The sequence below is a fragment of the Pieris napi genome, chromosome 4, assembly GCF_905475465.1.
Source record: "Pieris napi chromosome 4, ilPieNapi1.2, whole genome shotgun sequence".
In the NCBI taxonomy this organism is placed as follows: Eukaryota; Metazoa; Arthropoda; class Insecta; order Lepidoptera; family Pieridae; genus Pieris; species Pieris napi.
Genome location: NC_062237.1, coordinates 5849071 through 5869240, shown reverse-complemented (window position 1 = coordinate 5869240; position 20170 = coordinate 5849071). Strand labels below are relative to the sequence as shown.

Sequence of the window (20170 nt, the reverse complement as noted above, 5' to 3'; positions counted from 1 at the left end):
TGTTGTTTTAATTACTAATCCACATAATTGTTATGTTGATTCTACAAAGTATTACGCATTTCTTGCACTTTTCCATTGTTTATTACTTAGATTGCCTAGAAAAGCCCGCCAGTCGTTCTCTTTATTATTCAAGTTTGAACAATTAAGTATTAAATATATATATAAGATTCAGAGAGCTCATGAAACCGAAAGATAGTTTTAAATAGAATGCGCAATACCTATGGGAACACAAAAGAAGAAACCATATTAAAATAAATATGTATTTAATTTTGTCTTAATATGTGACATTATAAGAATTATAATTAATATACTTTGACAGATATTAGAGTATAGTTATAATAATTTATATCGAAAATACAATATTGTAATGATATCAGTAACTCGATCTCTTTAGTCAGTCTTCAGAGAATCATAAAAAATTGGGTTCACGGAAAGCCTGAAAAATAATGATTATGAAATCTACTTTCGAAGTAGTATGTCCTGATACAAAAATTTATCGATAAAAAGCAGCCCCTTTCTAGACATACACTGATAAATAAATATTTATTGATCTATGATATCATATGGTACACTACTTAATCTGTACTAAAACATTTTTATATTAATATTTTAATTCCTACTAACAAAAAGCCAATAGAATGTAGATGACAATGATAGGCTTGTTTATTTAATAAATGTAATTAACAGCCATATATATTCATAATCATACTGTAAGCCTCTAAGACGTGTTTGTGTATTTAAACTTGAATTCATTACATCATTTACATAACAGGACTAAATATTCTACTACTATAATCAAACTAAAATCAATTATTTAATTTGACTACAATTAATTGTCGTTTATAACTAAATCTTAATAATATCGTACATAATTATTTTAATAGTCTTGTTACAAAACAGATATACCCAGTGGATCACACAAAGTCCCCGAAGGTTGCTTTGAAGTTCAAACTAATCGGCAATCCTATTTACCCTTAAACAGAGGTCCGAATAGTAAATTACTAAGTCAGAGTGTGTCAATGCAGTCAGCGTTAGATACTGTAGAGAGATGTTTTTGTTTAATCCATGAGTCAACATAGAAAATAGCGTTTCAGTCTTTTAGTACACAAAGGTTTACACAAAGGTCACATTGTTTACATTTGGAGATTTAGAACCCACAATATTGTTACGAGCTTTTATCAATAATATAATATAAAGACAGACAACTAAGAAATCTAGTACCAAGCCTAAGATAGCGCTAAGGAGGATGTGAAAATAATCTTTACTCCACAGCTTTTTTATATCTTCACTTATCGTATAAGCATTTATAACTAAACATAAAAAAAACGTTATAATTGTTAAATCTATGGCATAATATCGAATCTTGTCAGTAAGCACTTTGAACAATATTTTGAGATATAGCGCGGTCCCAACACTCATCACTGGCCATCTCAATGCAACACAGATTATTAAATAAAACGTCCAACAGTCGACAAGTCTGTTGTACACAACTATTAAAGCATACAACCCTGCGATCGGGATCGGTATTAACCACGAGTAGCACGTCATTTTGTAGAAATCACTCTTATTCACTTTCACGACAACTATAATAAGACTCTCGTACATATGTTTTATGAAGAATATTAATAAAATTAGTATCACAAAGTAGGAGTAAATATGTATAGTCAACAATAGGTCGTTATTGAACGTATCTGGTATGGATTGAAAAATGTACATATTCACTATTCTATCCAAAAGGCGTGCAATGGTTATTTGCATTAATAGTTGATTCCTGAAGTTCCTTCGCCATTTTGTAAGTGTAAATGTGGCCACAACTGATACTACGACCAGCAAGGAAGCCAAAACACATTCGGATGTAACGAGAGCACCGTACACTTTTATTTTTTGATTTATATGATATTCATCAAATTCGTTTAGGTATATTTCTGAATTATTTGCCGTATCGTTTGTCAATTCATCCATTTTTCATATTCACTTTGATCGTTATAACTATAACCACGTTACACTGGGAATAGAGAACTACAGAATAACCAATACAGGAAAATTATGTTCAATATTATTCATAAAGGAATTTTGTGGTTTTATTTATACGTCACTTTGGTTTATACAACGTACGTAACGTATATTATATTTTAATTGAAAAAAAAACAAATTGTTGGTAAAACAACAATCCAGTTGCGCTTCAATCCAATATGGGTCATGGTTTCAGATCACAACTGTATCTTTCATATTTATTTATTTAATAGGGAGATTCATTGCCCTAGGTCTGGAACAGTTTAGTCAATATAATATATCTATATATCTTGTACATGTGTTTACTATATCTTGTTATAGTTTTCACTTATAAGTACCGGTAAGAACAGTGATAGCCTAATAAGCACGACGCAATCTTCAGTCCATGCGTTGGATATCGAATGGATTTTATATGTAATTGATATTCTCATACGGTGAAAATAAAAACTACGTGACAAAACCTTAGACCCAAAAATCGTGTGTATGGCGCTTGTCTATAAAGAAAAAAACAAGTGAATGTTATAAGCGTCGAATAAATGCAGCTAAGTGAACAATTTTCTCAACTTTAATTTATAGAATGCATATGGCCGTTGGTCGATCGATAGTTTTAAAATATGGGTCAAGCTCACTTTATGACGCGATACAGCCAGGTGACTGACGCGTTAACTTGTTTGCGAACATTAACAGATCCCTATACATAATATATGCAAAATTCCCTTAATATCTCGTTAGCTTTGGCCAAAAAAAACATTAGACCTACCGTACTATGTAAAAAAATTTTATATGGTACACATTTGCTAGAATATAATTTATCATTATCGGGTGTGTCGTAATTTTTGGACACCTAAGGTTTATTTAATTGACTATGTGGTTTAAATGGCACATGACATGTTGTAGCCTGTAGGTCATTTTCCATTTTCGGCAAAGTAATTATGGTTTGGGTATAGAAGACTGCTGAAATGCATGTTTGGTACTTGTAAAAATATTAAAAAAGAAAGCACGTTTGATGACCGAATTGTATCATTTTTCTGCATAAATAACACCTAAGTATAAAAATAAAGACTTATTACTAGTAGTAGATACTTTCGTTATTCTAATATCAGAAATAAGCATTAGTAATCCATCCTTCCAATGAGTATCTTGAGGATTGAGCTATTGTTTATAACAAATCCCCCTTTCCGCTTCAAATCTCTGCGTTGGACTTTCTTTAAGTCCCCTGAGTGCGAAGCCATTATAACTTGAGTCCTTTTGGGCAGAAATGTTCTAAGATGATCAATAATTCAATGCAAGGTTGAAATTTCCGGTTAACGTATTAAGAACGTATTTCTTGAAGAAGTACAAATTCTGGTTAATAGCGCCATAAAATGGTAAAGTAGAATGTCAAAATAACTTGACCGTGAGTTGTACTCGCAGATTAAAAAAATAAAAGATAATAAACCATGTATGAACTTCGAATTAACAGTCATCATTCTTGCGCGACTATGAATTGAATTGTAAGAAGTACATTTCGTAGCGTTTCAAAGAGAGACAATATAAATGTGAGGAGCTTAATACATTTTTGCAAAGGTGAATTGTTAAGGTGTCTGAGAAAATAACGGGCTGGGAGGGCAGAGGAATGTGAGCCCTATAAATCAACTCTTCTTTTGATAAATTTGAATGTAACAACTGACTTTGTCACTTCTTATATAAGAAAAGTATTGTTTTTTATGCTTCAATACATTACCAGGCATCTAAGTACCCCTAAGGGATTAGCAGGTCAGTTATTACAATTTGACGTTAAAAAAAAAATCTGTGGCGCTACAACCTCTTTAGGTCTTGGACTCAGATTTCTGAATCTGTTTTATGATCATTTTTAAATCTAAAAGTCAAGTAGGTGATCAGTCTTCAGTGCCCGTCGACTTTTTGGGTCTAAGACATGTCGGCTTCCTCACGATGTTTTCCTTCACCGTTCAAGCAAATGTTAAATGCGCACATAGAAAGAAAGTGCATTGGCGCACACCCGGGGATCGAACCTACGACCTCAGGAATAAGAGCCGCACGCTGAAGCCACTAGGCCACACTCACAATTCGACGTTAACCATCTTAAAAACTATGTTTAAGACATATTTTCATATGCATTTGTCGCGCTCTACTACACACACAAACTGTGTACGACTATTGTTTATATGTGAAATCAATAAATAGTACAAAGTTTGCTTTGAAAAATTTAAAATTTTAAAATGAAACCAATTATCATGTCTTGTTTGAATTTCTCATATTTAATTTAATTTTTACTTTTTTTTACAAAAGAAATTTTAATTTCATTCAAGTAGCTATATGTTTTAATAAATGTCGACTTTAAAAAAAATAGTAGTAAAGGAAATTTTGTACCTCATTTGTGTCACTTTTTGTTACTCATTTTACAGCAAGTGTCGTAGCACCGTGTAATTCTATGTAATACAATTCGTGGTTAACACAAAATTCACGTTAATTCGTTAAATATTACGCACGTACGTACGTATAAAAGATCGTAGTCATCAATCGTTATTTAATTATATGTAAAATCACAAATAAGGTAATACTAGGAAAGCATTAAATATTAAAGTAAAATATATAAAGACTAGCTGAACGCTGTGGGATCGGTTTCCACTGAAGGTGATTTATGGTTATAGTGCATATAGGCCTCGTAAAAAGTGAGAATTGGAATAGTTCAAATATCTCAGCCCTATTACATCAAGTTTAATGTTAGATTTTATAGTAGTTTATTTAAAAAACGTAACTCTAAAAACAAAGATAAGTCTCTTTGCGCGGACTTCAGTATATTAAAATCCAATACAAGTTTGAATATGTCAATCAACTGCGCAATTACATTCCGGTAGCCCAGTAACATTGAATTGAATTAGAGCGCGGGAAAAAGCTCACATTAAACACCAGACATGATAAATGATAATCAATATTGGCTTTTATCACCAAATAATAAAGATTAACGAGCTCAACACATTTAAGTTAACGATAGTATATATTGTTTATAGGTAACAACTCTTAAGAAAGTAAGGTACCACATTAAAATATTAGATTAATACTTTTAAAATTTCAAAATCAAAGATGTTATTAAAATAATAGATTATTCCGATTCATATTGTCAATTGCAAGTAAAGAGGCTTTTCTTATTAGCTCTTAAACTTAACTTAGTATAACGGAAAAATAGACTCGATACAATGTCATGAGATACTTTCGCCTTAAATTAAGATTTACTGGCTCCGTATTATGCCGGGTAAAAATTGTTAGGAATATTATAAGACAAACATACAACAAGGATTCTCAGCTATACATAACAAAGTATGTAAAACCTAATTCCTTATATCTAATAAGGTACCTATTACCTGTAATATTTACAAAAATATAGAGAAATCTTTTCGTGTCGAGAAATAATTTCGTGACTGTTTAAGTATCATAATTTTAAGAATATCGTTAATAGGAGAAAAAGTATAGTTAAATCCATTCCGTAACAGAATTATCAGTATTCCCTATTCAATATTAATGTTTTCAGCAAATCACCAACATTATTATCATGGTCTGTTATTCAAGATTGAAATGAAAGCTTTTGACATCACCTGTCGCATACACAATCAACAGGAAGCGTATCCGGGCGAGGCTCGAAGGAGCACGCAGGCTGCCGCCCTGCGGGGAAGCCAGTCGCCGCCCAACCGCCCTAGCGTTCGACCTCACAACCCGCGCTGCGACCGCGTTCAAATTGCACATTCATCAAAGCTCTCTCATTCACTAATCATCACAACTAAACGATGTAAAGCTTGGTGAAGCTGTTTACGTGAAAAAGATCGGGTGAGGTAAGTGAGCGCTGTTTAATTTTCATTCCCTTTTTTGTTTTTAAAACTTGTATCCTATTATATTTAAGTAAATATTGTTATTTTTTTTAATTTCTCGTGATTACGCAAAACATTGCTTTAGGTACCTATAAATAAGTAGATACTATTGATGTCTATATATGAGCTGTTGACGTAATTTGTAAACATAAACAGTACGATTTCTCATATTATTTTAAAGCAAGTTCGCAATATTTATAATAAAATTAATTATTCATAAAAAAAGTTGTATCGAAGTTAAATAATGTCTTAAAAATGAATAATTTTCTTACATTTAAATATTTCCCTAGTAATTGGCAGGTGCTGTGTTATAATAAAAATCTATTAGCTGAAAGGCGCACCTGATCTTCGCCAATTCCATTAAGGAATGTCTGCAAAAATTAAAGTAATATGTATCCTCGATATAAATATTGAAGCTCTATTGATTACCATATTTAAACCTATAAATCAATGACTGTCATACAAATCGAAAGTTATACAAATTTAAACATTATAAAAACATACATTTTTGTTTTATGTTTTCATAATGTTGTCAGCTTGTTCGAAGTAATATTTGTAATAGAACACCCGATAAATTACAGTTTATGAGAGGAACTATTCGTAACAAATATTTCTCCGTCATTCATAGATCAATTCGATAAAATAAACTAAAATAGATTTAATTGATATGTTACCTAAATATAATTTATAACATGCACAACTTGAATAATTAATTACGTGTTTATAGTTTAAACAAGATAAAATATATTGATTAGCTTAAAACTCTATTTTATTACAATATGAGAAGTAAATGATAGATAACGATTTTACTGTACGGCAAACAGATGTTTCATTTTCACACTATTATCGACTCCCAACTTTTATCTCCCAATAACATTTGTTTCATATGTAAACAGCAATATGGGTGATAAGTCTTAATGAATCGGGATTGTTTACTTTATCAACAATACTTAGGCGTAGGGCGTAGTTCGCAACTTTTTGACGTACATTATTGATTTAGGCCTCATTTAGAGCTGAAACTTAACCTTTTCATGACATCGTTATATACTTTATACGTTACAGTATATGATGATGTGTGTGCGTTTATTTCTAACTCTACTATGAAAGGTATAAGCTTAAACATAAAACATGTAATATTTATTTATTGCAAGTTGATTATACATACATACATGCAATAATACAATTTCAAAAGTTGTAGACTTAGGCTTAAGAGCCTGTGTAACGCCGTCAAAACACACGGTGAAATTGTTGATCAAAGATGGTATAAAAATATTTCAATAACATACTGCATACAAGTGATGCGAATAATCTATGGCCCAAAGATTAGAAAGATAAGAAATCACGGTTTCCTAGTAAATATACGCTTATAACATTTGCAACCACAACCACTTCTGTAGAAACAATATACGACGATATTTTAATAATTAAAATAATATATTTCCTATATTTCGACATTACTTGGAGTATGTTTGACTTCTTCGTTTTTTGTATTCGCAACTTTAAAACTTTGTTTGAGATGTTTGATAAGAAAGAAAACATTCTTACCTTAACTATTATAATAGTACATTTCCTGCGTTTCAGTCCTACTTTATGTGTTAGAGCTAAATCAGCTCTTGGTACATTTCTTAATACAATATCGAATGAAGGCAACCATTCTTTTCAGTCACATATATTACTTAATAGAAGTAACAATATAACAGGCGTAAAAATTCATAATTTAAATTGTTTTATAAAAATTATAGACTTATATTTACTTTGGAGTTTCTACAAAGTAGTTTTTTTTTTGGAAAGAGAAAAAATAGGATTTCCATCGAAAAAGTAATTGGTTTTATCGTCACGTATTTGTTACATACAATTATACCATGTATGGTCAATATTGGCAAGGGTTTCGGAGTTTAACCTGTATATTAATTGGATATTGGTTTTGCGCATCACATACACAAGATATACAAAAACTACAAATATAAGTACAACAAACCAAGCTACAATAGCTTGTAGCTTGAAGTATTAGTGCAATAATAATTTAATACAATGCTTTAGTCAGAATTTACTTGGTGTGCAACTCCATATGAATACAGTCTCGTTAGAGCGAGTACAAAATAAATTCACCCGTTACCTATCCGTTACTGTATGGAGCGTATACTTTGTATCCCGGCGCTATTAGTTTTGGGTATGGTGGGTTATGATCAGCTCAGAAAAGAGCTGGCTATATTAGTAAGCATATTAAGGATTCTTACGGGTGCATTATGTTGATTAAATTCTTGAAATCGGATCAGCGGGTTCCAAGTGAGACTCTGACTACTTCTTTTATTAATGGGAAATAAATAAATACCATAATCAAAGCTCTATTCTAGAAAAAATAACAGTTTGGGAGAACAAAACATGATGAATAAAACAGACGCGGAAATCCATTTGCCCCATTGCCCTTTAGGGACTACGGGACTTCACTCAACTACTCACTTCAAATTTCACTCCACCTACTATCGGGGCTACTTAGAAGATTGACTCTGTTATTTTGACGTGATTAATGTATCCTCAAACCCTTATCTGCTGTCTCCTACAAGTGATATAATTAAAGCTGACATATATGAGTACCTTAATGTAATTGTAAGCCAAATTGACTGCTTAAGTACTGTCATATCTGTTTAACACTGGGCGTGTTTTGTTCACACACCTAATATGGGCTCTGTTCGAAATTATTTCGAAACTGTACTAGTTTAAAGGGTTATTAGGAAAACAAAGCTTCGCTAATTATTTGTGGTCGACATAACGAATAGACCTTTGCCGGCCATCTTCCAATATTGTGACCAAGAGATTAAGCTCACACACCGGCCGTAACTCGAGGCTTAATGGAATTACTTCTAGATTGTAACTGTGGTTACTCTACACAACTTTCTCTAGTGAAGGTCTAGTCCCTTTTACTGTAATGTATCAGTAAAACTATTTAAAGAACAACTACATCTCCGATTATGACGTCATGTTTTGAGGACAGTAGTAAACATATTAAGTACAGCATGTTGAACGTCCGTTGTTAGATAATTACTCGTATATTTTCAAAAGGAAATATCGAAATTAAATGTTGTAACTAAGTTGTAAGAAGTGATAATTAAATTTAAAGTGCAGCAATTATGCGGCTTTCAATCAAGTAATTCAATAATACCAGATGAATGTCAACAGCATTGGAATTTGCATAACTGTTGCGATTTAAAATATTAAATATACTTTGAAGTCAAATAGTTTTTAAACGTTGATGATTTATCAAACTTTTCCTCTATGCAGGTACCCTACGTGTCGGTTCGAAAACAATGTGCAAATAAGACTTGGGTGTTTAATTGAAAAGTGACAATTGCTTAGAACGAGGAACGAAGTGACTCATGCGCATAGTGTAAGCACGATGAGTTTTCTATCATCCTTAAGCCAATATGTGGCGGGAGTGGCAGATAGTGTGGCAGGACTGGCCCTATCTCCGCGCCGAGTTCCGCCATCACGACATCGGTCAGCTGAGGAGTCACAACAACAACCGCAGTCCTCAGCTGCAACCATGAGAGGTGAATTTAATTTATTTTTAAATATGATATATAAAAAGAAAGTCAGTCAGAGACATCTAGAAATTTCAAGTAAATAAACAAATACATACTAATACTAGCTGATCCGGCAAACGTATGCCATGTATATCATTTATAGTAAAAAATAGGGGTTGATCGTAGAGGGGTGAAAATTAGGGGTTTTATATATTTTTTAATGCTGTTTCATAAAAAAATAAAGAATATTTTTTTTATTTAAAAAAGAAATTAGGGGTGGACTACCCTTAACATATAGGGGGGTGAAAAATAGATGTTGTCCGATTCTCAGACATACCCAATATGCACACAAAATTTCATGAGAATCGGTCAAGCCGTTTCGGAGGAGTTTAACCACAAACACCGCGACACGAGAATTTTATATATTAGATAAAAATTTTAGAAATTATGAAATGTTTTGTATATGTCTTTGAATGATGACTTTTTGGATTTTTTTCCAACTTATTATAAATTTAAAAATTTAGAGAATGTTCATTATCAGCTTATATGTGTACGTATAATATTAAATAAAAAATAGTAAAACCAGTCTTATTTTGTCAATGGCGTTTATTTACACATTCATTTCAAAAAATGTACAAAGGTCTCAAACAAGGTATTTATTATGCACGTCCTGTATTATTGTATTATTGCGCAATCTATTTACGCACTTACTTCTTGATGAATTGAGTGTAGGCTAAGGGAGATCCTGCGTAGTAGGGAGAGGAGTAGTAGGGAGAAGAGTAGATAGGAGCAGCGGCAGAGTATGCGGAGTAGGCGGGGTACGCTCCTGAAGCGATGTAGGAGGCTGAGGGCACGATCAGGGGGGCGGCACGCTTCTTGATTAAGTGAGTGGTGTACACTTGGCTAGAGTGAAGTAGGGGCGCGTTGTAGGCGGTGGCGTAGGGGCTGCCAAGGGAAGTAGCTGCGTAGGTGGTACCCAGAGGAGCAGCGCCGAAGCCCCAGGGAGCTGATGCGATGTAGCTACTGACCAGAGGTACAGACCGTTTCTTGATAAAGTGCGGGATGCCGTAGTTACCAGAGTAGGCCAAAGCTGGGGACGAGTAGACCAGAGGAGAAGGGTTGTAGAAGTTTCCAGATGCGCTGTAGGTTGTGAGGGCTGGAGCGAATCCGTTCGAGTAGGCCAAAGAAGCAGTACTGATGAGAGCTGGGTCGGGTGACGCGGCGGCCACGGCGAGGAAGGCGACGACTGTTACAAACTTGAACATCTTGCTATCGATTCAACGAACAAATGTTGATTGATACTTTTTCAAATCCGATTACAATATTTATAGGCAGTACGCGTTAAAACAAAGGTTTTTTTTTTAATAAAACCGGTGTAGAAAGGAGCTGATATTTACATAGAAGGCCGCCAACTCAGCTGTTCATCAAAGACGAAGGATTATTTGCTCTTGTATAAACTGGATTAAGCTTTTCTCTTCCGGGTTTGTATTTGTTCTGTAGTGACAGGCTTATTTCTTTTACAAATGTTAAACATATGCATTTTCATATATCATAAAAAGTCCTTTTAATAACTATTCTCTACCAACAGTTCCAATACAGATACATATAGGTACATAGGTATTCTATTTCAATCTTAAATTCTAACGTTTGTGAGAATTGAAGTTCCATAATTATTTTTTCTCATATTGTTATATTCTATGCGATTAGCTCACGAGCTAGGATCAAAAGCAAACTAAATGCTTCACAATGCTTCAATTCACTTAGCCATATTTTACAACGTTAAAAAATAAGTCTCTTGCTTTTATGTTGAAACACTCCTGTGATTTATTTATATTTCTAGCGCAGAAAAGTTTTTTGCTTCAGTTTTATGTTTTTTGGAATTAATTTTGTTTTCTGGCATATGTACACTCATTTTTAACCAATGTTTTGAGAACATCATATACTTATTCGTGACTAAAAGATTCCAATCACATTTAAGACCAGTTAAGCAGCCGTGTTTTACTGTTATAGGTTAACAAATTAATTTAAACTCCCAAGCATATTATTCTAATATGTTCTTAGGTTTCCCTCGAGTTTTACCAACGGAAGGTGCATCAGCTCTGAACGCTCGAAGGAGGACTTTGGATTGCCTGGCTCCAGCCTCCGCTCCAAGGCGAGGTGGATCGTTGCGCGTGCCTCGACAACAACAACCACCAGAAAAACCATCGATGGCTTTCTGCAAGCGTCGCCTGTCCTGGCCTGAAGTCGATAACTCTGTTAATTCCGGGTGAGTTTCTAGGCAATCACAAAGTATGTATAATAGTGTTCATTTTGTACTTTGCACAATTATATAGATCATAGTTGTTATATATACGAGTTTAAAAGATTATAGGTCTGCTAAGGTTTTCCATTACAAGGATAATGTTATCAGAGTAGGTATAAAGTATAAACTCAAGTGGAACTTTAATGTATGACACGAGTTATACTTGATAACATTCCTCTGAATTCTCCCCTTACCTCCAATAACACCTAACGTTGGCACAATGCATTGCGTATTTGGGAAGAAATGTAATTGAACAAATGTTTTTCAACATTTCTTAACTAATATTTCGTTAAAAAGAGGGCATTTAGAACGATATATTTGTCTATGTTCTTTCAGTTACGCTATGCTAAAATAATTATTCAAAACTTATTTACTTTTTTAACTTGAAATCTTCATTTTATGTGGAAGTTAATATTAATGAATATACATCTTAATATATATATTTCTTGTGTGCGTGTGTATGTGACTGAACTCCTCCTAAACGACTGGACCAATTTTGATGAAATTTTTTGTGTGTCTTCAAGGGGATCTGGGAATGGTTTAGATTCACAAATCAGCCCGCCAGATGTTAAGGGTAGTCCACCCCTAAATTTTTATTTTTATTTTTTAGACAAAATTTTTAATTTCTATTTTTTTATGATACAGCATTAAAAAATACATACAACCCCTAATTTTCACCCCTCTATGATCAACCCCTATTTTTTTATTATAAATGATATACATGGCAAAACGACGTTTGCCGGATCAGCTAGTTTATATGTATATTTATATATGTTCCATTTTTGTACATATTTAGTAAAACAGTCTGAATTTATGGTTGTTTTGTGTGAAACAAAATCTCGAATAAATACAAATATTCGCTACGAAATCGTTTCGTGTTTGTAAGATATACAAACAAAATATAAGAGCGTCAATTATTTCAGAACAGTAAAGGGTAAACCACATGAAACTAGATCATGAATCACAAGGGATTTTGGGAATCAATGATGCCAACACAACAATATGTCAACGACGTGCGAACGGAGACAGACTAATGAATTCGTAGATTAGGACATTGTTATGTTGGTACAGTGAGTCACATTTGTATCGTCAACCAATTTGTATTATTCGAGTTTTTGATTGAAAGGTCTCGGTTGTTAAAAATGCTTTGAAGAAAGTTTGTATATATTTGGTTTAAATATTTCAATACAAAATTCATCAAAAGTCGAATTAGGACCGGTTTTTAACTCTAACAGGAATAATAAATAAAATTAAAAACTATTACAATTTATTTACTTTATTTATAAGTCCTAAAACAAAGCGTTTGCATAATTATTCAAGAAAATATGACATCGCAAATTTTACACACACACACATATACAGCAATTAATATAGAACGTAAACAAGCAAGCAAGGGAAAAAATAAACAAGCAACCACAAAAAAACTAATAACTAAAAAAAAATATAAACTTAAACCTCATTAAGAGCATGATAAACAATATTACGGTAAGTTGGAAGATTGATGTAAAATGTATAAATATTTTCATCAATGTTAGTAATTAAGTTGTAAGAGCGCACTGGGCCATTAAATTTAGCAGATATGCGAGCCGTAGGTACATTACAAAGAAAGGCACATTTTTCCAGAAGGTTAGTAAGAGTAATGAAATAAAATATTTTATACAAATCGCATTGGAGTTTTAGGGTATTTAATTTAAAAATAGTCCAAACGAGCCTCGTACGTTTCAATAGACTACGCGGGTGTAGACGATTGCAAAATACGTAACTAATATAAAATAAAAGGACTTTATACGAGTAAAGGCCTCCTCAAAACCACTCTATCTTCTATCAATCGCCAAGCCCAAAATTCTCCCCCTGTTTATAATTCCATCTCCAGTGGCCTTCCCCTCTTTTTCCTTTTTCATGGGGACCAAGCGCAACTCCAACGGAAGAGTGATTTTAATTCGTACCACGTAATTCTCTTTACGATATTAGTAGGTACTACGCGGAAACTGGATTTAATCCATAGATGACGTTATAACATCGGCTCTACGTTAGAGTGTCTGTTTCAGGCAATTATTGAGTCTATAATTGAAAATCGGGAAATTTAACTGTGTGTGATACGAAATTTCAATTTCCAATGAATTTGGACAAACAAAAACATGTACGTAACAAGCTTACTAATAATATAATAGATAAGTAATATAGTACGCGAATGGAAGAAATATAATACATTATAACATTATACAGGACTAACAATAGGGCTGGCAAAATACCACGGGGCCCAGACCCAATAGGGTCCTCCCCAGAGATATTATGTTCAATGGATGAATATGAAGTCTCCAATACGCATTGGGCTAGCGTGGGGACTACAGACCATTCCCTCTCGCATAAGAGAGGAAACATATGGCCATTAGTGGGACATAAACAACGTGTAGTTGAGTACGCTGAAAATCTCGAAGTTTATTAAAATTTAACTAAGTAGGGACGATTTTTACTGATAGGGCCCCATCAAAAGTATTGCCACGAAAGAAGATTTGCCACGGGCCCCAGATTGTACAGTAACGCCACTGACATTATATAGATATAACTAGCGACCCGCTCCGGCTTCGCACGGATGCAAATAAATCTCGTAGGGTTCGCAATGTGGAAAAAATGAAATTATTTACCGACATCACATATAAACAAAATCAACAAGGTCAAAAATAACAGTATTTCTCCATCCATATTTAATGGATGTTATTATATAAACCTTCTACTTCAATCACTCTATTAAAAAAAGCCGCATCAAAATCCGTTGCGTAGTTTTAAAGATTTAAGCATACATAGGGACAGAGAAAGCGACTTTGTTTTATACTACATATATATAGTGATTTGTATCATGCGACATGAGATAACCAAAAAACCGGGTAAAGCCCAAGGATAAAACGCTTGCACTGACCACTGGTGGTTTGCTATGTCCTTTCTCGATCTCAGTATTATTTAAACATGCCCTTGGTTTATAATTAATATTTGACATCTTTATTTCTTTTTAGTCGTATTGTCCTTCCGTAATTATACGTTTCAATATTAAACTACAGTCTTGAACTTCACTCGCAGTGGTTGAAGATAAAATATAGCGCATTTCAGTATATAAATTACTAGCTAAGTCCCGCGGTTTCACTCGCGTAGATCATGGTAGTGGAAAGTCTACTAAGTCGGACTATATATCGGACACAGCGCAGGCGATGATAGATTTTTTATAAAAAAAAATTTCACACCTTGGGTTATATTATTGCATTTTTCTTAGGGTTCCATATTTTTTTTTAATATAGCCTATGTCTGTGAAGATGCAGCTTTTTAATGGTGAAAGAATTTTTGAAATCGGTCCAGTAGTTTTTGTGTGAAAACATTACAAACATACATACAAAAACACAAATGTTTCCTCTTTGTAATATTGGTATAGGTAAATCGGGAAGTGGATAAGGCTCTGCGGTTACCACATCCTGCTTAGGGCAAATGTTGGTGGCGCCTTGGGGTTTTATTACATTTGCACAAAAGCAATCGCGCCGCCGAAGGGTATGCGCCTTGTATTTTTCCAAATAAAAAACAAAAATATAAAAATAATAAAGCGTATCAGTAGTAGGTACATAGGCTTATTAAATGAAAACTAACTGTTTGCTCTTTCGAAATTTTTTGAGCTGTGTTGGCCTAGTGGCTTTAGTGCGCGCCTCTCAACCCTGAGGTCGTGCGAATCACGGGTGTGCATCAATAGAATTTTTTTTCTACATAGAAAACACATGCGCATTTGACACTTGCTCGTACGGTAACGGCAACATCATCAGGAAACCGGCTTGCCTTACACTCAAAAATCGGCTGGCAGGCAAAGAATTTATTAAGAAAAACATATATTTTTGTGTATATAGTGTAAATATCACGAATATCATCCAACTTCTTACAATTGTTGAGCTATCAAATGCATTTCAACCCTATAGAATTCAAGATACCTTGAATTCGGTATTGGAGCACAAATTTTACATAAACTTGCAAACTTACACAAACAACCGTTCTAAAAACCCATACAGTTCACACATATCAAAACTAGATTCATAAAACCATTGATGATCGGCCTGTTTCATTTTAAAGTACATACTTACTAAATTGGTATATTCTTAGTATTGTCTTTGTTTAACATAACCTTTACACATTTAAAAAAAAAACGCTGACCACGTACGCTGTAAAGCACGCGAAACGTCGGATAAATTTAAAATTATGTCAAATAATTGTAAATTTATATAATACATAATTTTAATCCGGTAAAAGCCTTTTTTTGTCTTTAAATGGTATATTCTTTTTCATATATTATAAGTTTTGTTATATATATAACTATATATATTATAACTTTGATATTATACGTTTATAATATTTCATAGATGCCATAAAAATAGATATCTAATGATAGTAATGGAATGGTTGTAATAATATGGACATCGGTATCCCGCTGCTAGATGAGTTCATTTATCAAATGGGGCTTCAACCAATTGAATGGTAGTTGATTAAAACTCTTTAGCCTTATTTACCGAACCCTTCTAAATGCAATCAATTTTTATTCTCAACAAGTTGGTTTCAAAAGTAATCGTCTAAACATTTTAATTGGTTTATCTTAGGTTTGTCTCGGATTGTAAACCTTACCGCAAAATTTTTGTTGAATATTCGAACGCATTTTTAAATTTCGCCCGACAGCAATAATTAGTTGTCTATGCACGCTTAAACTTTATTAAAGATAGTATTGAGTAGTAATATATAAAGTTATAACTATACCGAACGATAGAAGAGCTATTTTATAAATTTTCATATTCATTGAATTTGCTATTTGTTTAATTGCATGTCTATAGAAGTAATAACTGTAATAAAATGAAGAATAAAATAATCCATAGACTATTCCATAAACTATAGAATTTAGTGTGTTATGTGGTCTGTGCATTTTTTACGCTCTGATTTTCTAGTCTACGTTTTATGCCAAGCTTTTAACGATATTACTCAGACTCGTTGACATCGTGGTATAAAACTTGTTAGGCAAATATAAACTTGGCCTCTACTCTCCATATTTCAAAGGAAGTCCTGAAATTGCTTTATTCATATAACCTGGGACAATTATGGAGGCAGCGTACATCCTACTCATGAGAAATCCAATTACTTCGCTCTTGATACAGTTCATCTATTTATTGAGGTGGCCAATATTCAATTAAGGAACGTGTTGACAATTTGCAGGATAGTATTAAAATGTGTATATGCGTACGTACTCGTATAGAGTACATCGTACATGTGACTACTATGATGATTAAATAAATTTTAATTAACCACTAGAAGAAGTGAGACAAAAAATTCTATTCTAAGTTAACATAGCAGCTTATAACTCAACAACAGCATGGTGCTAGAAGAAATAAGAAAATCTGTGAAGGGGTGTACGTGCCCACGTGGCGTATACGTCTAACAAGGCAGACGTATTTTCGTAATTGTTTCTCTGATACTTTTTATATGTAAGTGGGCCTTTCCACCCGTAATAAAGGTTGAATCTGTTTTATTTTAAAATAATTTATACATGAAAAGCTTACAAATATTACTTCATTTAAATCAACTTACAGTTGTAAGAAAATATTGCATTATCATAATAAATACAATTTTATCTCATTACTGCATAATTCAGTGACAACACTATAACTTATAGTGTAGTAAAGCTACTCCAATTATAAGCAAGATGACTATAATATACTATATAACTACGTAACAAACTTTCTGTGAATTCCGAAAAAGAAATCAATATTCGAAAGCTGAAATTTACCAAGCTTATGAATTCACGAAACTACGCAACAAATGTAAATTAATCTTGCTCAAATACGCATAACATGATACAGGGAGAGGTCATAGCGAATGCCGATTGGAGCGTTCAACAGGTCGCTCCATATTGACCTACTTAAAATTATTTTGTTATTCTACACATCGTGTAGGAATATCACGGTGACACAGTTACATTTTAATATGTGGCTAGGATCAGCTATTTTGTAAAAGACCAAATTTATGGAGAGACTTAAAGAAGAGAAATACCAAATTTATAGTCTCTGAAAAGTGACAGGAAAATATGTCTCCTGCCAGAAAATTCGACTTTCATTGGCGAACAATGGATTAATTTGTATGCACAAAGAATACCCGCCCATATGGTGATGAAAAACGACGTGAAATCAAAGACGCAAAATTGACAATGCCAGTCATGAACGCTGATCACCAATTGCGTATAAAGATCAAGAAAACAGATGGAGATAGTGCCACATGTTTTGTCATGTTTGACGACTCATTGGTCTAGTGGTTAGTACCCCTGACTGCGAATCCATGGGTCCCGGGTTCGATGCCCGGCTGAGACGAACATCGATGTGATGAGCATTTGGTGTTGTGCTTAGGTCTTGGGTGTTTAAATATGTATTTATATGTCTATCTATCTATAATATGTATGTATATCCGTTGCCTAGTACCCATAACACAAGCTTCACCAGCTTAGCATGGGACTAGGTCAATTGGTATGAGTTGTCTAAAAAAAAAAATGTATATAATCCCAAGTTAATCTTTACGTATGAGAGATCGCCTGACACGTTTGTTTCAAAGCGTATATACTCCTAACCGAACAGGTAGATAAGGTATCCCTCTCTAAGCCCCTCTTTATCCCCAAAAAGTATTCAACCTATTACATTTACCGATCAGAAATATATTGCTTAACCTTAAATAAGACCAAAACCTTTTTGTATAAAACGTAATAATATATTGGAAGTATGATGTGTACGAAATACGAATGAACAAGAAAATGTAAAGGACTATGAACGGAAAGAGAATGCGTGGAGCATTTCAGAAAAAATAATAATGGAGCTCTTGTGTTTGGAATCTGAAAAATAACCGGTGTATTTATAAAGTTCTCGAGGGTTATATTGATTTTGCTCTGTAAGGTTTTTATGAATGAACTCGCGAATGCAAGAATAATAGAGGAATGTAAAAATCAGAGAAACTGCATTTTTAATGTATTTTCCTTTTGCGTTCAACGTATGAGCAAAAAACAACATGAGAATATTTTATTACTTTATGCAATATATTTTGCCATCCACGACATAATTGCGTTTCCCTTATGAAAACAGCTTTTGAATAATAAAATCCATTAATATAAGTTAAAATTAAGAATAGAGATAGTATTGTCTGTGATTTACATAACCTTTACACATTTAAAGAAAAAACTGTTTAACCGGATTGAAGTTATGTATTATTATAATAGAGGACACCGTGAGCCATTTTTGCCAAAACCCTCCATCTTTTAGTCGATACCAACACCGGGGTAATAAATACAGATAAGGCAACTTTCTCTACAGCTGTGATGCTTTTTGACATCCAACATCTTTTTTCTTCAGTCACCGTGACCACGCACGCTGTAAAGCACGCGAAACGTCGAATAAATTTAAAATTATGTTAAATAGTTGTAAATTTATAATAATACATAACTTCAATCTGGTTAAACAGTTTTTTCTTTAAATAAGAATAGAGATTCCAAATCTTATGAACCAATCAAACGCATGACTGGGTTATCGCTATTATGAGAGATATTTGTATGGCTCACTAGTTTTGGGGCCCCGGGCGCCGCGATACATCTTTTTATAAACATAAAATAATATGAATTACATCACTTGTTTCGCCAAAAAAATTTTAGTAACTTTACAGTGAGACTTTTCAGCCTCCGATTTAAAACTATATTTATTAACATTATTTAAATCTTTACTGATTGTATACTCTGAGAACGACCGTAATTGACAGAATTATTATAATTATTTAGACAGAAATCGAACAACCTCATATATTGCTGCGCCTTGTTAATTGTATACCCTCAAATCTCAAAATAACCCCCGAAAATTGCAAGCGTACCGTAATTAAAAGGTATTTTTAGACAATCTGGATGTGATTGATTAGTAATAAGTCATATTTAAGTCATATTTTTATTTAGATTTTTGTATTAATTGTATTTTTTTTAAATTCTTACATTATAATTAATTTGAATTTATAGTCTGGTGTAACCCTTCAAGCACCAAAGTTTAAGTTAAAGCTTAGTGGTTTTTTTTAATTATTTTCTGTATTTTTATTTTACTTATTATATTAAGCAATAATAATAATAAAAAAATATGAATTAAAATTAGAGCGCTTACATATTGTAAAACTTATTTGAATATTTCCTACATATTCTCAGTACAATATTTGCGCTATTCGGTTATTTCTCTAGACTCGTCATTCCTAACTCCAAGATAACAAGGAATAGGAGCCATCTTTTGTAAAAGTATTTTCATATTATTCCTTTGAGAAATATGTAAATCGCAAATTTTCAAGATATTTTATTGAATAAATAAAACATTTTATTTATTTACATATATTTGATCGCACTTATACTTTACAAATCTGAATGTTTCCTTTTAACATGCGATTAACATATTTCA

The 20170-nt window shown here is 33.0% G+C and overlaps 2 protein-coding genes across 2 annotated transcripts in view; one reads left to right on the top strand and one right to left on the bottom strand.

The window, feature by feature from the left end:
* The first annotated feature begins 9236 nt into the window (after positions 1-9236).
* Positions 9237-20170, top strand: part of LOC125048605 (BAI1-associated protein 3) — a 67960-nt gene continuing 57026 nt past the window's right edge. The window contains exons 1-2 of the mRNA XM_047647354.1: positions 9237-9424; positions 11459-11663. Coding sequence (XP_047503310.1) covers positions 9271-9424; positions 11459-11663 — 359 coding nt within the window. The 5' untranslated portion in view covers positions 9237-9270. The remainder of the gene's footprint in view (positions 9425-11458; positions 11664-20170) is intronic.
* Positions 9986-10711, bottom strand: LOC125048606. Its single transcript, XM_047647355.1, has one exon. The coding sequence runs from the start codon at positions 10660-10662 to the stop codon at positions 10105-10107; it is 558 nt and encodes a 185-aa protein (XP_047503311.1). The 5' UTR covers positions 10663-10711; the 3' UTR covers positions 9986-10104.